This window comes from Amblyomma americanum, chromosome 1 (assembly GCF_052857255.1).
Source record: "Amblyomma americanum isolate KBUSLIRL-KWMA chromosome 1, ASM5285725v1, whole genome shotgun sequence".
Taxonomy (NCBI): Eukaryota; Metazoa; Arthropoda; class Arachnida; order Ixodida; family Ixodidae; genus Amblyomma; species Amblyomma americanum.
Genome location: NC_135497.1, coordinates 20,161,229 through 20,176,845, shown reverse-complemented (window position 1 = coordinate 20,176,845; position 15,617 = coordinate 20,161,229). Strand labels below are relative to the sequence as shown.

The 15,617-nt window shown below is 47.5% G+C and overlaps 2 protein-coding genes across 2 annotated transcripts in view; one reads left to right on the top strand and one right to left on the bottom strand.

The window, feature by feature from the left end:
* The window catches only part of Tnks (tankyrase), a 169,715-nt gene that overhangs the window by 69,806 nt on the left and 84,292 nt on the right, over positions 1–15,617 (top strand). The window contains exon 9 of the mRNA XM_077643796.1: positions 14,746–14,824. Within this exon, the coding sequence (XP_077499922.1) occupies positions 14,746–14,824 (79 nt within the window). The remainder of the gene's footprint in view (positions 1–14,745; positions 14,825–15,617) is intronic.
* LOC144113712 (uncharacterized) lies at positions 141–1,918 on the bottom strand. The gene is made up of 2 exons (XM_077646978.1): positions 962–1,918; positions 141–167 (listed from the first exon to the last, which is right to left on the bottom strand). Exons 1-2 carry the CDS (start codon positions 1,916–1,918, stop codon positions 141–143), a joined length of 984 nt encoding a protein of 327 aa, XP_077503104.1.

Genomic DNA, 15,617 nt, shown 5'->3' with positions numbered 1-15,617 from the left:
TCATTGGCTCGCACGGCCGGAAGCGAAATTGGTAACATGTGCGGCAGTCGGCAGTGAATACCGCAAGCTGAGCGCTTAAACCTGGCCACCACACGGACTCCCTTGCCCTTGCTCTACACCTTACAACACCCTGGTGGCCCTCATGAAGCAGTTTTAACATTCTGCTTCTAAGGCAGTGTGGCACAACAATGCGAGTGCCGTGCATGAGGACACCTTTACATACGCTCAAAACCCAAAAGCCAAAGGGTAGCCGCTCAAAGCAATAACGGCCAAACGGAGTAATGAAGGTTGTGAGCGGCTGACATTCCTTTGCTAACCTCACTTGATGGAAACCCGAGTTTGCGTCGAGTTTGGAAAACTTGACGGCACCGCTGAGCAACCCGAGTGTCTCGTCAACAGTGGGGAGCACAAACCGTTCGCGTTGCACCGATTTGTTCAGTTGAGTCAGGTCCACGCATATTCGCACTTTTCCTGACGGCTTCAAGACGGGCACTATGCCAGCACACCACTCCGTAGGCCCTTGAACTTTATGAATGACCCCATTCTTTTCCATCTCTTCCAGCTCTTGTTTTACGCCGTCTCGCAGCGGGATGGGTATGCGACGAGCAGTGTGAATGGCATAGGGCACGACATCTGGTTTAAGACGAATAGAGTATTCGCCTTTCATGGTCCCCAGACCACGGAACAAGGAACCAAAACGCGTCTGCACTACCTGATGAACTGATGCTTCGTCCACAAATTTAACTATTCCCAGGGCTTGTATTGCGGGTAAGCCAAGAATCACATTGCTCACCGAATCGACAACGAAAACATCCTGTCTAACGGCAGCACGCTTCCACAGAATGTCGGCAGTAAATTTTCCCTTCAAGTTCAACCTGTCACCGCCTGGTTCCATCAGAATAACATCAGTAGGCTGTAGTACCTTTGGCAGCGCTGGAAACGACCCTGGGACAACATTTACCTCGGCTCCCGTGTCAACTTTCGCCGAAACAACTGCACCATTAATAGCAATCTGAACAAAGCGAGCCTTTGCAGATGACACAGCCAAATCTCCCACGGAAAATGTCACACAGTTCATGTTCGGTTGCTCACCCCGAGGACTGCAGATGCCTACCTCTGAAGGCCATGCTTCTGGTTCCGTGGTCCTGTGTGTCCACGAGCAGACAGCTGCGAAATGTCCCCGGCGCTGGCACAGGTAGCACAGTGCTCCTCTGGCCGGGCACGACGACCTCGAATGAGGGCCCCTACCGCAAGCGGCACACGTCTGGTGATCCGGACGTCTCTGGTTCGATGTCCGCCTATGAACAATGTCGACTTCGGCCCTCGTCAGGGATTCATGCTCTTCGCGGTCCACAACGCTCCGAAGATCCTGCTGCTGTTTCTGCACAGCTTCTTTCAGGCGTGCCTTGGTGAGAGCACTTTTTAGAGTCAGCGCCGCATCTATTTGAAGAGCTTCCGACAACTTTGCGTCCCGTAGTCCAACTACAAACCGGTCGAGAATCATCCGTTCTTTCATCTCCCCGTAGTCGCATCTATCGGCCAGCGTATGTAACTCTGTAACATACTGATCTACAGACTCGCCTGGTTCTTGGCGGCGGCGATAGAAGCACGCACTTTCGTAGACTAAGTTCCTTGTGGCGACAAAATGGGTGTCGAACTGTGTCTTCACCATGTCGTATTTCTTCGAATCTTCCTCGGACAAGTTGAAAGTCTTGAAAATGTTGCGTGCCTGTCGTCCCATCGTGTACAGCAACGTACGCACCGGAGCCTCTTGAGTTCGCTCATTAAGTCCTGAGGCGAATCGGTAGTCATCGAATTCTTGTATCCACCCAGGCCACTCGGACGTCTTGTCGAAGTTGAAGCTCACTGGCGGCTGCACCAAAAAAGGCTGAGACGAAACCTTCGTTTCTTCCGACATTTTCTGGGCTGTTATCCGGCTGGTAAACGATGCTGCTGGCGGCCGGCCACAGGCGGTAACCTTAGGTCTGCCGTGGGTCCCGTATAATCTGGACAACCACTTCTGACACCATGTGGTGTTTCGCAGGACGACACATCGACGAAGACTAATGCGTGGCCCCCAGGCCCATGCCCAAAGGAAATAAGCCCCCCGTTTATTGCAACCTGACAAGTATATATACAGACACTGAGTACGTCATGCATGCGCCGAGCATCACAAGAGTACACGTGCACTTGCTACGATAGATACTATCACACGAGGATCGATAACGCCACAATGTGCACAAGCACCAATCAAGCTAAAGATACAGACGCACAGCGCAAGCGGAGAGATCATTGAGGGCCGTCCGTGAGTGTCGGTGCAGGCACCTTTTGGCTCCCACAGAAGGCTTGCTTCACGGAGCGTGGCCTCCGTGATCAGTACAGGCGGCGGTGCGGCTGATTTGCGAGAGAGTGAGGAGAGGGGAGCGGAGTTGCGAGGAGGGGCGGGAGGGCGATCTTGGAAGGCGCGCGTCAGCGGGGAAGGGTAGCCCACTTGAGAGCGGCACAAAACTGGGCAGGCAGTTCGCCTGCGATGAGGTTCAGGAAAACATAGCGCGCCGGGCGCACAAAGGGGGTCGGAGGCAGGTTATCTCGCATCGCGTGCCGGGTTTACGCCGTCCTTTCACTGTAACCGATCAGCAGGGCTTATTGATGTTCTTTATACGTGTGATTTTGTGCCATTGAAATAATGTATATCTTGACGGTCGTGTACGTCTTATTTGTTATAAGCGAAAGTTTGTCTTAAGTGGAGCCATTATATGTGGGCTCGACTGTATTCAGCTGGCCACACACAAGCATGGAAGGCTGGATTGGGTGCTGTTTCATCGCCCTCGATCATCATCTGCCGTTGGCTGCTGCCTTAGCAAGTGCAACATTACACGATTTTCGATTTGATTGCTTTGAGCTGCGCACGCGTCGCGATTCCTTTGCGTGGAGGGAGGGAGTAGGTAGGAAGGGGCTCAGTAAAAACTGGAATATAGGAAATATAGCAGCGTGGTGTGATAATCTGTGTGCTGGAGGGTATGTAAGGCCATTCTCCCAGTCTGAAATGTAGTACGTTGCAGCATATTCTATCGACTTTTTCTTGAAAGCTGTGGTGAATTGCTGGTGGCATCCACTAATTTCGAGAGAAAAGGGGGAAAAGCAGCACAGAACCAAAGGAGCTTTGCAGCATCAACAAAAATGCAAAATGGCATTGTTATGTTGCACAGCTGACAATGGTAATCAGGCTGTTGACTTCAGGTCTCTGTTATTGCGAGACTCCTGTAGTTTTTCTTACAGTGACTGCTATATGAGAGGGGGTTGACTTTTTGCATGGTGTTTTGAAAAAAAAAGTTCGACCTATATTTCTGTTCTTACGCTGGGTACTGTATTTACTCGATTGTAAGTCGACCTATTATTCAAATTTTGAAAGTCCGAAGTGGGGGGGTCAACTTAAAATCGAAGCCTAAGCATCGCACCATAAATAAAGGCGAGACAAACGAAATATCAGGCATGCTACAGCATGGTTGCATTTTTGCTGCGCGACTCTGTCGCATCGCTCTTGGTGCTGGCCTTGAGCAGCTGCTATGTCAACGCGCAGAACCGGCATCCCCACCTTGCGTGCGGTGGCCGATGGTGGCTGTCGATAAGCAGCAAACCGGCTCCAGCCCACTCCCCACACATGGCCATAGATTGAGGCTGCTGATAAGCGGCGGCAGCTGATAACGCGTTCGCATTCTGCTCTTAATAGGCGTTGTCCAAGTTTTTTTTTTTTGTTTACTTTCAACCGTGCACTCGGCGCTCAAGGGAGCATCGATAGTTGATGGAAGGGCCGCTGTTCCAATTGCAGTGGCACCGCCACTCAGAACCGCAGCGGCGCAGGGAGTGTCAGTAGCCGATGGAAGAGCCGACGCCGCTCATGCGTAGTTTCTCTTTGGTTCTGATGCATTTGACTACTGCCGGCTGCGTTTCACAAGTTTTTAATGTAGTGCTTCGTCATTCGTCGTTTGTGCTCCAGGTCCGGTAAGCGACCGGCGCTCGTTCATGGCTACATTCAAGATGGCTGTCATTCTTTACGACGAAGAAACGAACAACTGCGCTCCGGGCCGCAAGTTTGAAATTCGCAATGGGTGATACAGGTGTGGCAGCTGCAGAGAGGCAAAATTTTCAGCTGTTCCACGCGATGTCGTGATGTGGCTGTTTACGATGTGTGCGATTTCACTGCACAACAATGTTAGAACGACTAGCTGTGGGACCATGGCAGCGATCACGACGGCATTACTAGCTCAAGGGAGCATCGATAGTTGATGGACAAGTGTGGATGAGTAGTCCAGTGACTAATGCATTTATCATTTTGGTATGTGTCCACGGGTGCGCCCGCGCGCTGCAGCCGATAGTTGCTGGCGAAAAGCGGAGGCTGCCAGTCAGTACTATCGCGTTCAATTATTAAAGGCCAAGCGTAAAGACCTCCAAGTTTTTCTTCTTTTTTTTTTTCAGAAATGTGATGTGAGGGGTCGACTTACAGTCGTGTAAATACGGTATATATGCGTCAGCTTGTCTATGTAGGCAAGTGTCATGTTTGTAAACAAAGGTGGCGCTGTAGTCATTAGTGGTACGGGGTGTAGGTAAAAATGCAGCATGTCTACGATGCGCCAGGCAATGCTGCCTTTGAAACCAACTCACGTGCACGAATATTTCAAAGCATGCGCGTCACTTGTGGTTAGTAACATTTTTGTTGATTCCTCGAGCGTAGCTTTACACTTTTTTCAACCTGTTCGCCAGATGGAATTACCTGTCGGAGCTCTTCTTTGGCTTCCTTTCGCTGGCTTCTGCGCTCCTAGTTTCAAGCAACAGCACTGCTACAGTGGGTGACTATGTTGACTTATTAAATGAAACCGAGAAAGTACGAGCTATACAGAGAACCTAATCATCAACAGTCTCAACTTCTGTTTTGATACAGCATACTCGATTGCTAAGTAGAAGAAGCAGGACAATGGGATGCATGACGCAAAGCAGCTTTTTCACATGACGAGCCTCATGATGCACTGCCCGGTTTCTCTGAGCCCACTCCAGAGAACGCGGAACATTTCTGTAGACTTAAATCGTACAGTTACTTTTTAATAATGCAAGTGCCATCTTTCTGTTCTTCGGAGTGCACAGCCAATTTAAGTGCTTTATATTGCTTCTTGAAACGACATTTGTGGCAGGAGTTTGCGTCTCGCTCCACCGTTAAGGTCTTTAAAAATGCTTTTTTTGTTCTCGTCTTTGGGAGAGCTGCACAAGCGCATATATAGGCATTTTCATTGAGCTTCCAATGAAATTTACATTCGCTATGCAGAGCTAAATATTTGCCAGATTCTCATTGACCTGCCATGGAAAAATTCAAGTATAATCTGGAAACAACACTGCGTCACTTTGCCAAGATCCTAGTGACAGTTATTCGCTTTTTAAGACTGATTTTGAAAAAAAAAAAAAAGCAGTTTAAGCTCGCGAAATCTAAAATAAGAGTTATACATACTGCTATCTCAGTCAGTGCTGCTTCAGACATCGCATGTAGTGGGTCGCTATGAACGCTGAAGGTGAAGGGCAGAAGCTGCTTTGCCTTTTTTTTTTTTGCTCGAAAAAAGAAGCCCGGCAAGTAATCCGGGTGATTGAAATCTGAAAAGGGCCCCCTGCGTTCAACTTACGTTCGCATGCAAACTTAATGTCGTCTAAACTTCTCATAATGAGAACCCGACAGATAGCGAACGAGTTGCAGGCGTTGATTCTTCTACTGTTCAACATACGACTGAAGAGTAACTATGTGGATCAAAAGATGCAAACTATCAGATTTCGATGCGGAAATGCAAAACTAGCCATGCAGCCAATCCGTTACCAAGCTTGTCCCGTTCCACAAACGCTGGCCATCGCTTTCGGCCCGATGTGACCACGATAAACTTGTGGAAACTAATGCCGCTTCCTTTCTTTTGCCTTGCGGCTCAACCAACTGCGCCACAACTCGTCGGCATATCATGAGTTACAGTAAAACCTTATCATGAGTTACAGTAAAAACGTCCAATTTATCGAAATGTCGTATTATCAAATGTCCCTCAAAACTTCCAAAAACCATTCGCGTGAAAGTGAAATTTATTTTGTGGGAACCTTGGCAATTTTTGTCTCCTTCTGAAACGAAAACTGCACGACAACAGTGATTTCTTACCGTGCCATCAAATATTTTAATTTGTGCTCGCTATCGCTAGTGACAGAAGCAGAATTGCTCCACAATGGTAAGGTTCTCTGTTTCTTCTTTTGTTGTTCAAAACAGTAGCACTAGAGCTTATTTGTGTGTAGCATCGCATGTGAGGAGGCTTCACCGCTCAAACGGCGAACAGCATGTGACGAGTGCGGAGTTTTGGTGCACTGGAAGATGTGAAATACCGTATAAATGCGTGTAAGGGCCGCACTTTTTTTCCCAGACTTGAAGGAGGGGGGGGGAATGCACGGCATCTGGAATGCACGGCATTTATTTACTGTTCAGGCATCGCTCATGGAGTCTTCAGACTCCGAGCTGGTGCTGTGTTCAGGTAAATGTTCAGCCCACAGAAAGTCGTCTTCGGTCCCGTCTAAACTGTTTGAAATTCCGGTCACTTTGAAACTCCGGGTTACAATGTCGGTTGACACGGAATTCCACGCGGACAAAATCCATCCAAGCACAGTCGCGAGCGGTGCCCTCTTAAGCCGCCCTGTCGGCGTCTCGTCGTGATTGCCATTGGCCATCCATTCCGAATACTGCCTTCGAAATTCAACCTTAAAAGGCCGATTGATGCTTACATCCAGGGGTTGCAGCATGCCGGTGAGGCCGCCCAGTATCACGGCCATGTCTGTGTGGATACCGCGCAGGCGTTCCTTAACCCTACCCGTCAAGTGACCGCGGAAGCTGTCCAAGACGAGGAGCGATCGTCGGGCCAGCATGGCGCCTGGGCGCTTCTCCCAAACGCTTTTTACCCAGTCGAGCACAAGCTCATCGTCCATCCAGCCCTTTTCTTGGGCGCGAACTACAATTCCCTTGGGGAAAACGCCTTTAGGAATCGTTTTTCTTTTCAGAATGACATAAGGGGGCAGCTTCCGCCCGTCCGCGGTGACGCACAGCATAACGGTACACCGTTGGCGCTCTGCGCCGGTTGTCCGCATGAAAACACTCTTCTTTCCTTTCAGTTCAACTGTGCAGCTCTCGGGACAGTCGAACCACACGGGGGTCTGGTCGGTGTCCGCTATCTGCGAAAATATATAGTTGTGCTCGCGACGCAGACCAATGACATACTTCTGAAAGCTGAGCACCTTGTCGGTGTAGTCGGGGGGCAGCCGCTGGCACAGCGTGGTCCTTCGCCGAAATGATAGGCCCTTCCTCTTCAGAAATCTTCGTACCCAGCCGGCACTAGCCTTGAAGTCCTCGTGCGGTATTCTTTTAGCACGCGCAGCATGTCCGTTGTCAACGCGTAGCCGTTGTTCCGCACTTCCATTGAATAGCATAGCAGCTCTTCTTCTAGCTCAGGAAATTTGCATGGCTTGCCTCGGAAAGCGCGCTTTTTGGAGCTGGTATTTTTCAACGCATCCCTTTGTCCACACCACCGTTGGACACACTTCTCGTCCACGTCAAATTTTCTGCCTGCGGCACGCTTGCCGTGTTCGAGAGCGAACTCCACTACTTTCAGTTTAAAGCCCGCCGTGTAGCTGTTGAGGTGCTTGCCCATCGTGCAACAGTGACAATGCTCGAAGGCAGTTCATGAAAAAGTGAAGAACGACAGCGCACGAGAGCAACAACTATGCCGAGCGACCACGCTAACACAACCACCAAAAAATGCATGCTTTGACAGCCAGAACAGAACAAAGTTAGACGTGGCAATACCGATGCCGATACGGATAGCGGAAGTACAGTAGCAGAAGCTCGCGGCAGAAGAAAAGATGATGATGATGACCCTCGGGCGCCATCCATGGGCGGCACCTCGAAGCTCCTGTGCGCATGTATTTCAAAGGCTATTCTTGCGTGTTTCCTGGAAAGTTTGGGTGCGGCCCTTACACGGATTTTTTTTTTTTTTTTTCAAATATTTCCTTTGGGAATACGGGGTGCGGCCCTTAAGCCCGTTTCACATGCAAGCGAACCGCTCGCGAACTCCGCCGCCGCGGCGCATAGACCCTCTCTCAAGCGGCGGAGGAAGCCCCAGCGGCTGGAGCGGCGAGGTTCGGGCAAGTTGGAAATTTTCGCGGCAGCGACGCGGCAGCACCACATCTCAACCAATGACCTCCCGGCAAGGGTGGCTAGACTGGCCCGGCGTTGCCACGCGAGTTTGTACGCCGCACGTACGAACTTTTGTTTAGGAAAGAAATTGTATAAAGCGCTGTTTAATGCTTAAAACGCAATAATTATATTTATTTAAATAAACTATGAAAAGAAATGACAAAATAATGCTTTTATATTACGCTTTTTTTGTGTTTGCAGGCCACCAAAACCGGTTGCAGGCGCATATCTTTTGCCCGCAACATTGGTTTTCGCAGCGGTGGGAAACGCGGAGCGGCGATGCATGTGAAACGAAAGCTCGCGAACCGCTTCGCAGCGCTGCGCCGCTGTTCGCTCTGTTCGCCAGTTCGCTTGCATGTGAACCGCCCTTTACACGGGTGCGGCTCTTACACGCGTTTATACGGTATTACATGGATGAAAGCAAGGGAAGCGTGCATTGGCGCCAGAGCGACGCCTTCGCAAAACAAACAAAAAAGGATCGGCAACAGTGCAGTACCACTACAATCAGCAACATCGTTGTACGAAATGACGGGTCAGCAACAGTTGTACCAAACGGTGCGTGTCTTGTCTGGCTCGCTGATATGATGGTCGCTGTCACCGCGGACTGATGATGCCTGGCGACAAAGCTCCAATAACGAAACTATGGGACCGGACTCTCTCTCTGCCTTTTGGCGGGAACCTGCTGACTGTCGACATGCCTCCCTTTGCACACACATCGGATGGGTGCGGGAGGAAATTTAATACCCAATTCAGGCCTGTAGATGAATATCTGGACAATCGCTGGCCGACCATGTCATATCTCGACACGGCACCCCTTCGTGGGCACGCCTGAATTGACTGATGTGGGCCCCGCAGCGTTCAAATAAACGAGCTTCCGGCACCATCATCTTGCATGGATGCTTGGTGGGACTTCGGTGACAGGCCGAATTTTTTAATTAATGGGGGCTGAATAAATGAGGTTTTACTGTAGCAGCGCTGCCTCTCGTGTAAGTTTTCGGTTTCGAAATGGAGGGTGGCTTCCAGCCCGGCACTGGCTTCCGGATGATGACGGTAGTGATGTGTGTGTCGAAAACTGACTTCAGCACCGTTCCTGGCATGTCTTCAGGCCTAATTAAACAGTGCGCGTGCGATTTCACTCCGAATTAACGAGTGTGTAGTGCCACTCATGTTGAAAAAGTGAACAGTAATCTCACAGAGTGCGCAGTAGAAGTAGGCGGTAGGATGGTTCAACAGGATACCGGCAAGCTATCTCAGGACACGAAAAATCTGATAAAGAAATATCGAAGCGTGAAAGCGTCTAACCCTACAGACAGAATAGAACTGGCAGAGCTATCAAAGTTAATAAAGCGCAAGGTAGCCGACATAATGAAGTCTAATATGAAGAGAATCGAGCATGCTCTAAAGAACAGAGGTAGCCTAAAAGCAATGAAGAGGAAACTACGCACAGGTAAAAATCAGATGTAGGCATTGAGAGACAAAAAGGCAATGTCATTAGCAATGTGGATAAGATATTTAAAGTAGCCGAAGAGTTCTACACAAGTGTATACAGTAGGCAATGCAATCAGAACGTTAATCAGAGAGGCAGTAACACACTGCATAGGGACAACCAGTGTGTAATGAAAAAGGAAGTGAAGAAAGGCTTAGGAGCAATGCAAAGAGGGAAATCAGTTGGTGAGGGTCACGTAACAGCAGATCTGCTGAAGGATGAAGGGGAGCTTGTGCTAGAAAAACTAGGCGCCCTGCATACGCAGTGCCTTATGACCTTGAGAGTACCAGAAGCTTGGAAGAATGCTAAAATTATCTTAATTCATAACAAAGGATACGTCAAGGACTTGAAAAATTGCTGACAGATCAGCTTGCTATCTATTGCCTGCAAGGTACTTACTAAGGTAATCGCTAATAGAATGAGGACAGCCTTAGAGTTCAGTCAACCAAATGGTCAGGCAGGCTTTCATAAAGGGTAATTGACAATAGACCATATTCACACTATCAGTCAGGTGATAGAGAAATTCGCAGAATATAACTAACCCCTTTATATAGCCTTCATTGATAACTGTCACGGATCTCTCCGGAGAGCACTCGGACCAAAAGAATGGACTAGGCAATGGGTGTACCCACACACACACACATTTAATACACCCTACGTGACACACACACTAGAACACAAAACTAACACAAAGCACAAAGACTATAAATACACACGACCCGGGCACACTGCTACTAGCGTCTACTACTAGTGTTCTCCTATTAGTGCTTGGGCTGGCGTCACTGGCTGTGTTATACAAGCTCCCGGTCCAAGCGCCCATGGAGGTGATGCCGGTGTTGTTGGCATTGGGGGCACCACCCGGATGGGTGGCAACAGCGCTGGAGACACCCCTGGCCGTAGCAGGTGATAGCGTCCTCTGTTGACTCCCCGGAACGGGCACAGCCACGGCAGGAAGTCCACGGTGCAGAGTCGTAGAACGCGAGCTCACCGGAGCAGTAGCCGGCGTCGCTCTATTCCAGCCGATGTGTCCCTGACCCGCCGGAGCCTCCGCTTCTCTGCTGTTCCCCCCAGTGCCTCGCTCTCACTCGTCCTTTTATAGCCTCGGTGTTAGTCCACGTAGGCCTTGTCGTCGTCTTCTTCTCTTCTCCACCAATCATCTCTCTCTACCTCACCGAATGCTTCTCTACCAATCATCTCTCTCCACCTTAACGAATGCTTCTTCCTCTTTTTTATTCTTTGGTTAATTCGCATCCTCTTCTTCACACCATTTTCCTTTAAAATTTAATTTAGGCTCCTTAATATATGTGACAATAACGAGAAAGCATTTGACTCTCTGGAAACCTCAGCAGTCATGCAGACATTGTGGAATCAGAATGTAGAAGAGCCTTCTGTGAAAATACTGGAAGATATCTATAACGACTTCACAGCTACCATAGGTTTCCATAAAGTCAGCAGTGAAATTCCAATAAGGAAGGAAGATGGTGAGGCAGGGAGACACAATCTCGCCAGTGCTGTTCACCGCCTCCTTGGAGCAGGTGTTCCGAGGCCCGGATTGGGAACAGTTGGGATAAGAGTTAATAGAGAATACTGTAAGTAATCTGCGATTCACTGATGACATTGCCTTGCTGAGTCACTCAGGAGATGAACTGCTAATCATGATCAATGAGTTGGACAGGCAGAGCAGAACAGTGGGTTTAAAAATTAACATCCAGAAAACCAAAGTAATGTTTGACGGTATCGCAAGGGAACAGCAGTGGACAATTGGTGGCAAGGTGCTGGAAGTGGTAGGGGAATATGTCTACTTATTGCAGGTTGTGACGGCAGACCCGGATCTTGAGAGGGAATTAACTAGAATAAGAATGGGGTGGAGCGCATATAGCAGGTTCTCGCAGATCATGAGCGGCAGTTTACCAATTTCCCTCAAGAGAAAAGTGTACAACAGCTGCATCTTGCCGGTACTCACCTATGGGGCAGAAACGTGGAGGCTAATGAAAGGGGTTCAGCTCAAGTTAGCAACAACGCAGCGAGCTATGGAAAGAAAAATGATAGGTGTAATGTTAAGAGACTGGAAGCGGGCAGAGTGGGTGAGGGAACAAACGTGGGTTAATGACATCCTATTCGAAATCCAGAGGAAGAAATGGGATTCTTGGGCAGGGCATGCAATGCGAAGGTAGGATAACCACTGGTCCTGAAGGTTAACGGTGTGGATTCCAAGAGAAGGCAAGCGTAGCGGGGGCTGGCAGAAAGTTAGGTAGGCTAATGAGATTAAGAAGTTTGCTGGGATATGGTGGCTGCGGCTAGCAAAGGACAGGGTTAATTGGAGAGACATGGGAGAGGCCTTTACCCTGCACTTGGCGTAGTAAGGCTGATGATGATGTTGAGTGCCATTGACTTGTGTGCATTTTTGACGTGACTGAGCAGGAGCGTCGAATTATACGAATTTCCGAATTGATGAGGTTTGACTGTATGTTTAAAAACACGCAGTCATGCATACATAAGGCGAACAGTCCTGCTTTTTGCCTATACAACGAAAGTCACTGCTGACATCAGCACTGCCGCATCTTTGTGATGTCGCGGCCTGACACTTGTCTGTATTTGGAGTGAACTTCCTTTTTTGGTCAGCGAGGGCTGCAAGTTTGGGGTCGACTTGTATGCGGAGTCTACTTATACATGGCAATATGGTGTTTTTCACTGCAAAACTAATTGGCTTTATTGAGGCTTGCATTTACTCACAGAGGCTCACCACAGTGGCTTAGCTTCTTTGGCATCCAACTAGTCCAGAGGTCGGAGGATCGAGTCTCAGCAGTAGCAGCTGCATTTAATAGTGGTGAAATTCAAAAAACGCCCACATGCTGTGCGATGTTGGTGCACGCTAAAGAAACCCGGGTGATCTAATTAATCTGGAGCTCTCCACTATGGTGTCCCTCATAGCCTATATGTCGCTTTGTGGCACATAGGAGATATGTATAGGCAGAAGTTAATGACACCATTCCTCCTTTTATTTTAACTAGCTTTCCAGTTCGTTAAAAATTGAATGGGGTTTTTCTGCTCATAGGCAATAATAGTAAGTGTGTATTCTGTTCTGGATGAACAGTAACTCTTAAAATGAGCCAGGCTGAATCGACTGGGGACCTTTGTTTCGCGTGAAATAAATCTGATACAAATTGTCAACTTGCGCCTGTCGGTAAATGTGAATTCATATCGAGCCACAGTGACTGGCACCAAGCAGCCATTCAACTTGTATTATTGTGTATTATTCTTGAAGGAAAGCCAAAGCAATAGAGAGAGCAGTAGCGCACAAATAATGATTAAATACGTTTGTACGTGTGGACGTTCTTGTCACCTGAGGAGCGATTGCTTTGCAAATGGATTGGCATGTGTCTTTTAATTGGGCACATTTTTTTTCTTGTGAGGGTTGTGAAAAGCCTTCAGGAAACATTGGGCAGATGTTGTATTCTGGAAAGTGCTAAAACCCACTACTTAGGGGTTGACTGCATGGGCTGATTAGGATTTGTGAGCTTAATACTGATGCATTTGTTGTGCTATCATCTTCTGTGAGTCACAGAACCGCCACTTGTCATCTGCAGTCTCGGGAGCCGCTGACAAAGCGGCGAAAGAATCGACGTTCTATCATTTTGAATGACTTCTGTGTAGCAGTTGGAACTCTAGCTGTAATAAATTATTGAATGCATGTTTTTAGCTCTGTAGTCTTTAAGATCTTGTTCAAAATGGTTACAACCAACCAGAAAAGATGCACACACCGCAGAGAACAGGGTTGTGTGAATAGCACTTTTTTTTAACTGAATTGAATATGAGTATAGTTAAAAACTGAATTGAATAGTGAAAGAACAGAATCGAGTATGAATTGAATATTAGTGTTATTATTCACTACTTGCACGACTAATTTGTACTCAAATGAATATTCATGCGACAGTGAAGCCCTAGCAGCGGTACTGTAGCCGTGGACTTAAGGTGTGGGTGTCGAAACACACAACACTGACTCTTCCATTTGGGGACACACAATACAAAGTCAGTATATTGACTTTATGATAGTCATGTCATGCGCATAATAAGACTACCTTTTGCTGCTGATGACAGTGAACAAACTAGCACCATGTCTCAGCAGGCTGGAAGGATGAGAGTTTGAACCATGGTCGAACTTTGTCACGATGCCCAATCTTGAAGTCCATGTGTGAGCGTTATCAGCGCTGCTATATGAATCAACCGCGTCGCGGCACTGAATCTTTCCTTCTATGAAGAATAATCGTGGCCGTATGCTTGTCTATGAAGAATAATCGTGGCCGTATGCTGTGTGGTGTCGGAGTGGACACTCTTATTGAAACAGTTGTTATAAAACTACGGTGTGCCCTATTTGAACTGTGTGCAAATTATTTTAAAACTATTCGAAAACTTGCGAACAGATTTGATTCATTTGAAATAATTTTGAAAATTCAATATTTGGTTTGTACAGTGAATCAAACAGAAGAATATTTGATTCACTATTCGAAAATATCGAATTTCTACACCCCTGGTTGTGACACCTTTGAACACAGCATTAACAACAAGGTGACCACACAGCCTTGCTAAGATCCTGTGCACTGCTGTCAACAACGACAACAAAACAGAGCATCAAAACTAACAACAGTTGTTAGTGCAGCCCTTGTCGTGTGCTATTTGCTGACATGTGTATGCTTTTTTGGTTGGTTGTAACCCTTTTGAACAGTGTCTTGGAAACTACAGATGCTGAGAAAATTTGAATTGAAAAGGAAGCATTTTTTTTTGTCTTTTCATATGAACACCTGACATCAGCACAGAAAAGAACTCTCGTGTTGACCATTGGGGAAGCAAATGGTGGTGTGGTCTATCCTTGGAGACCTGCAACAAAAAAAAATTCTTGCAGTTGCCTTATGTGAAAACTTAGCTTCTGTTGTCTATGAAAGTAACCTCATTGTCATGACAATTCAGTAACCTATCAATACAGGTCAACTTCCCTTTCCCTTTTCAGGTATTTGACACCCTTGCACCTGGCGGCTGACAAGTCTCATTTTGATGTGGTGGATGTTCTGCTCAAGAATGGTGCAAAGGTGGGTCTACACAGAATGCAGCTTGTGCTGTCCTGTTGAGAGAATGATATTTACTGGCACATTCCGTATATCACAAGACAGACCACATAGTGTCCTGTATGGTGCACATTTCCTCTATGTTTGAGCCACGTGGAAAGCTTTGTTTGTTGCTTGAAAGAGTGATGTGGTATGCATGACCCTGAAGGAAATGGTATGGTAGAGCATGTAATCGTCAGCAAATAATCTGATGTGCGAAGAAATACAGGTAGGTAATGTAAACTGGAAATAACAAAGGACCAATCACACTGCCCTGAAGAATGCCAGATGTAACCAAATCAAGAAAAGAGAGTATGATCAGTGGAGGTAATCTCAAGATGAATCTTATCCAGTCTGGTACATCACTGGGAACACTTTAATTTTTGTACAAGTCTGTGATGTTGGACACGGTTGAGTGCTCTGGAGAAGTAGGCAATTGTAGCATTGACCGGGCACATATTGGCTCGTATTGCAAGGTGTGCTCATCTTGATAGAGTAAGGTCAGGGGCTGCTATAGGATGCAACAAAAGCAGCAGCTTTGGCTGCAGTGCATTCTTCCACTGGTTGAAGTGCTGCCCCTTCTGGCCTATTCGTGGAAGAGCCATTGTGAGCTTTTGGCAGTGGCTTCATTCAAAATTTACACACGACCGATGCCTGCTACGAAGAAAAACCTGTCATAAAATCGGGCCTGTATAGTTCATAAACGTTATTTCCAAAAATTTGGTCTTTCGTTGTTTCGAAATTGAAACGAGGCCACAAGGAAGGCTTTGCTAAATGT

Coding starts and splice junctions, on each gene's coding strand:
- LOC144113712 (XM_077646978.1), bottom strand. CDS start 1,918: ATGTCGGAAGAAACGAAGGTTTCGTCTCAGCCTTTTTTGGTGCAGCCG. Junction 168..961: donor AAGTTGACACGGGAGCCGAG/GTAAATGTTGTC, acceptor ACACTGCCTTAG/AAGCAGAATGTTAAAACTGC.